Source organism: Sinocyclocheilus rhinocerous, unplaced genomic scaffold (assembly GCF_001515625.1).
Source record: "Sinocyclocheilus rhinocerous isolate Xijiao unplaced genomic scaffold, SAMN03320098_v1.1 scaffold1396, whole genome shotgun sequence".
Lineage (NCBI taxonomy): Eukaryota > Metazoa > Chordata > Actinopteri > Cypriniformes > Cyprinidae > Sinocyclocheilus > Sinocyclocheilus rhinocerous.
This window is the reverse complement of record NW_015629497.1, coordinates 1-4,880: the sequence shown is the minus strand read 5'-3', so window position 1 is coordinate 4,880 and position 4,880 is coordinate 1. Positions and strand designations below refer to the sequence as shown.

Genomic DNA, 4,880 nt, shown 5'->3' with positions numbered 1-4,880 from the left:
ACTGATAGAGACGGCCAATCAAATCAAAGTAGGCGGGGTTTACTGTTCACAGAAGCAAGCACCAATGTCAGAGCTCTAAAAATGTACGTTGTTCTAAAACTGTATGATTTTTCTTTTGCGAAACACAAAACATTGAAACTGCTGCTTTTAGTATTGCAAATATGGATGATGATTTTATGATCAAAAACAATAATAACCAACATAATAAACAATAATTAACAAAAGCTGGCAATTTAATCTGAGATTTAAAAAAAAAAAAAAAATAGGGCAGGAGTAGTGGTTGAGTTAGAGAGTAAAACTAGAATTTATTTAGGTTTAGCTTAATATCTTAACTTAATATAATAGCTTATTACATTTTCATGACTATGTCCTTGTCCCTGTGTGTCCTCACAAGTCTCCAGTGTAATGTCAGAGTGTAGTTTAAATGTATTCAACGTTGTAACTGTTTGGAAACTGTACTGATAAAAAGTAGTTATGTCTGCAAACCAGAAAGTGACCACTGTGTACAATGAAGAATGGGTTTGTTATTCATAAGTTATTTGTAATGGACATGGTTGCTTAGTTACTAAATTAAAGTTAAATGCTATTAATGAATGAACCTGCCTGACAAGAACATGTTTTAGACAATTTACAGAACACAGATATTTTGTCGTCATATGGGAAAAACAAGAATACATTTATAGTTAACTTGATATTATTGGAAAGTATGTATGTACTTTATATTATCAGCGTTCTGTTGTTACTATTATACTAATGCTAAAATTACTAATATAATAGCGTTTACATTAATGGAAGTGACAAGTCTAGGTGGCAAGACATTGAACCATGCCAAATGTGTTCACTAACATTTCTACTAACCTTGTCTTTGCAAATTTAACAACTTTTTCAACTCCTGTCACAAAAAAACCTACAGTAGTAAACCCTGTAGCTTTCACACAATATGCACAAGAATACATAGAAAGGGACGTAACTATACATCTAACTAAAGCTTAAATCAAACGCAGTGTTAGTTCAGTCAGGCCATGTAGGCATAGTGCTGCGGTCAGCTGACAAATCGCTCCAACCACTACCATTCTCCTCTTAGACCAGAGATATATATACTGTACGTGGCATTACTGCTTGGAAAGTATGCTCAAACTGCTCGCAACCCTCCCCCCCTCCCCACTATAAGTATCAAGCATATTACTGTGCACCTTCTGGCTGTCGTCTTCTTTTTGTTTCAGATTACCAAGGCTTCAAGTCCTAGCTGTTATGGACCTCACTGCTGAGAGACACTCATCCTCATAGCCAAGCTACAGTATATTCGTCCCGGGATTCACTGCCACGTCTACGTTACCACTGTTTCGCTTTTGAAGACATTTACTAATGTGTCGTAAACGTCTGTATATCACTCAAGCTGATGGTCCCGGGGGTTAATGCTAAAGCTCTTGTATGTTCAATAAATTATGGAGCAAGTACCTCTTAAGGAAGCATACCACCAAAGATAACTTGTGTTTCAATAAACTCAAAGTAACTTGCCAAAGTGGTCCTGTCTGAACTAATTTAACTTGGTTATAGTTTATTTTGTTACAATGTAATTACACTAATAAGTACCATGTAATATTAATTAACAACATGTACTTACTGTAGGGTTAGGGTTTGGTTTATGTGTTAGTTGCTTATATTTATGCTTAATTTAATGTTACTACTACATGTAACGTGTAGCAAGGACAATGCAAAATAAAGTGTTACTGTTAAATTTACATGTAGCAAATTCCATAAACAGAAATTTCACTGGTAACACATACAGTTTATTAATATAGAAATGTGCAAAAGAACTGAATTTTGAACAAAATTATGAACTTTGCATTTCTGGTTTAAACCACAGCTTGCTCAGTTATAAATGCATTATAAGTGCATTACTATCCACATATTCTTACAAATGGAGGGGCCAGGCAAATCAAACTAATTTTCTGGTTAGACAGTGTGTAACAGATGATAGAGCTTGCTTTGAATATTTCTTAAAATGTACAATGAGGAAATTAATATTTTTAAATATATTACAAAGACTGTTGTCTCAGAAATAGCAGTCTAGAAACACAGCTCACTAGAGACCCTTACTGAGCTGTCAAGCTGCCTTTTTTTGAGTCCCGCTGTGTTTGACTGTTTATCGGGATATCATTGTTTATATTTCTATGTGGTGGTCGGCATGTGCGGCAGACTAAATGGCATGAGATCAAACAAACTCTAAGTCTAAGTAAGACTCTAATATGGTTTCTAACAAACAGACTGTCATTTAATAGTATGCTCCTGTGAAGAAAAAAAAAATCCAATTTCTGCATACAGAGTATTTGTTAAATCTAGCTAACAAAATATATATTGTGTGTTTGATTCGTCCAGACGCTACAACCACTAGCCATCCATTAGGCTTCACAAGTCACATTCAGGCCGCTTTCATTTACATAATGGTCTGGAACAAACACTGACTTCTTAAAAACTATTCCATATTATCTTGAAGGGAACTATACACAATGAATCACACAGATCTGAATGAAATATAGATGGAGAGATGCTGGCAAAAAATGTATAGTAATAAACTGGTACCAGAAAGAGTCCCTATCTCAGTAACTCAAAAAAGCTTAGATTAAAAAAGGTTTAGCTTTCTACTGAAGAATAATGAGAGAGAATATTCAGTATGTGATGACCTTATACTGCCTCCAGTAAAGAGTGTGTTAGTCCACAGAACTAATGCATGGTTCAAAGACACCTTTGCTGTGAGAGCAACACAAAATTAGCAATTTACATATTCAACACTGTGTCTAGTTTTAGCTGTGGAAGTTATCTGTATTACTTTCAAAATTTGATCAAGAAAAAACAGATAGGTGTCAGTTTTGTTGAAACAAGTGTGTTGCATGGGTGTGTATTATTTCTAAACCAGAGATTAATACATACACTGTGCTTTATAAGCATTACATTATTACAGTTAAAATTTTAAAATGTAAAGAAATTAACATTTTTATTCAGAAAGATTATTAAATTGATCAAAAATGACGGGAAATACTTTTTTACACAATTTTTCAATTTTTAAATAATTGCTGTTTTTTTTTCTAAACTTCATATTCATCAAGGAATGCTCTAAAATGAAGCATGGTTTTCAACAAAAAAACATTTTCAACTGTGATAATAATAAGAAATGTTACTTGAACAACAAATCCGCATATTAGAATGATTTGTGAAGGATCTTGTGACACTGAAGACTGGAGTAATGACTGCTGAAAAAGTCAGCTTTGCATCACAGGAATAAATATCATTTTAAGAAATATTCAAATAGGAAACAATTATTTTTAATTGTAATACTTTTTTACTGTTTTAGCTGTATTTTTTATCAAATAAATGTAGCCTTGGTGGGCATAAGATACACCTTTTAAAAACAACTAAACATTTTACCATCCCCAAACGATTGAACAGTGGTGTATATATCAGCAATATATCAGCTACCTTCCCTCTCATTATCTGCATTAGATATAAAAAAAAAAGCTCTACCACTCAAGAGTAAATAACAACAATGTTTAGTACAACCACAAATAGACAGAACCCAGACATTACAGAAGGCATGCCAACATGCTATGTATGTCACAGGGCCTTTCTTCTTTACCAAATTTGAGGAAGGCAGGAGCGGTCTAGAAATGTGGGTAACACTTTATTTTAAGGACCAATTCTCACTATTAACTAGTTGCTTATTAGCATGCATAATCCTAGCATATTGTCTGTTTCTTAGTACTTATAAAGCACATATTAATGCGTTATTTTGCATGACCATATTTTAGATCTCTTAGTCTTAGCACATACCTAAACTTAACAACTACCTTACTATTAATAAGCAGCAAATTAGGAGTTTATTTATTGAGTTAATTAGGAGGCAAAAGTCATAGTTAAAAGTTAGTTATTACTGAGAATTGGTCCCCAAGTAAAATGTGATCGAAATGTGTACACAACAGCCAAATGTTTGGACACTTGAGTCCATTTTTGCTTCTTGTGGTCTTAAAAAACTTTTAATCTAAAGGTATATGAAAATTCCATTAATAATCTTTAAAAATCTATACATGGCAATTCCATCAATAATGTAAGTAATAGCTAACTTAAAATAATCTGAAACATTTTAAAACCAAGACTGGCTCTACAGTATATTTAATCTGTGTTATAGGACTTACTTGTGGCCGAGCTCATGTGCGATTGTAAATGCCAGGGTCAGGCCTGTGTCTTCATTGATGCTGCAGCTGCGGTGAGGTTGGCACATTCCAGCCACATGAGACAGTCCCAATGTCTCACAAGGCTTATTGATGGCAGCACAAATGTCTTTTCTGTGTCATAGAAAAGGGTTAACACATGTGTTATATATATTTAAAGCAATGCAATTTTGGTTACAATTAGGCCATTTGTACCTGGTAATGAGGACAGCCACATCATGATGGACTGGATGATCATCATCCTTCATATTGATGCCTTTCTGCCACTTACAGAAGCTGTTCAGGCTGTTGTCTGCATGATGGGTGATTTTCAAATCCTCCTAATAACAGATGAAAGAATTAAATACATAAAATGGGAAAATTGTAATATTGTATGTAAAGTTCGTATGTATGAAGTATGACATATAATTGTTAAGTCTAAAGAAGAATTACCATTTTAATATTAAACTTGAAAGGTTACCAAAAATTGCTTTATTGGAGCTTTTATTGAAGGTATCATGTTGAGGAATGTGAATTTATAAAAGTAATGATACAACTCTAAAATGCATGAACTTTTAGATGGTGGTAAACACTATAAATAAATAAATGCATATAAATAAAGTGTGGTGGTTACAAGTCAAGTCAAGTCAAGTCACCTTTATTTATATAGCGCTT

At 33.5% G+C, this 4,880-nt stretch overlaps 1 protein-coding gene across 1 annotated transcript in view; it reads right to left on the bottom strand.

The window, feature by feature from the left end:
• The window catches only part of LOC107738910 (A disintegrin and metalloproteinase with thrombospondin motifs 7-like), a gene marked incomplete at its 5' end in the record, with an annotated part of 69,196 nt that extends 64,650 nt beyond the window's left edge, over nt 1-4,546 (bottom strand). Inside the window, 2 exons of the mRNA XM_016550836.1 lie at nt 4,191-4,340; nt 4,422-4,546. Coding sequence (XP_016406322.1) covers nt 4,191-4,340; nt 4,422-4,546 — 275 coding nt within the window. The remainder of the gene's footprint in view (nt 1-4,190; nt 4,341-4,421) is intronic.
• Nucleotides 4,547-4,880: the final 334 nt, after the last annotated feature.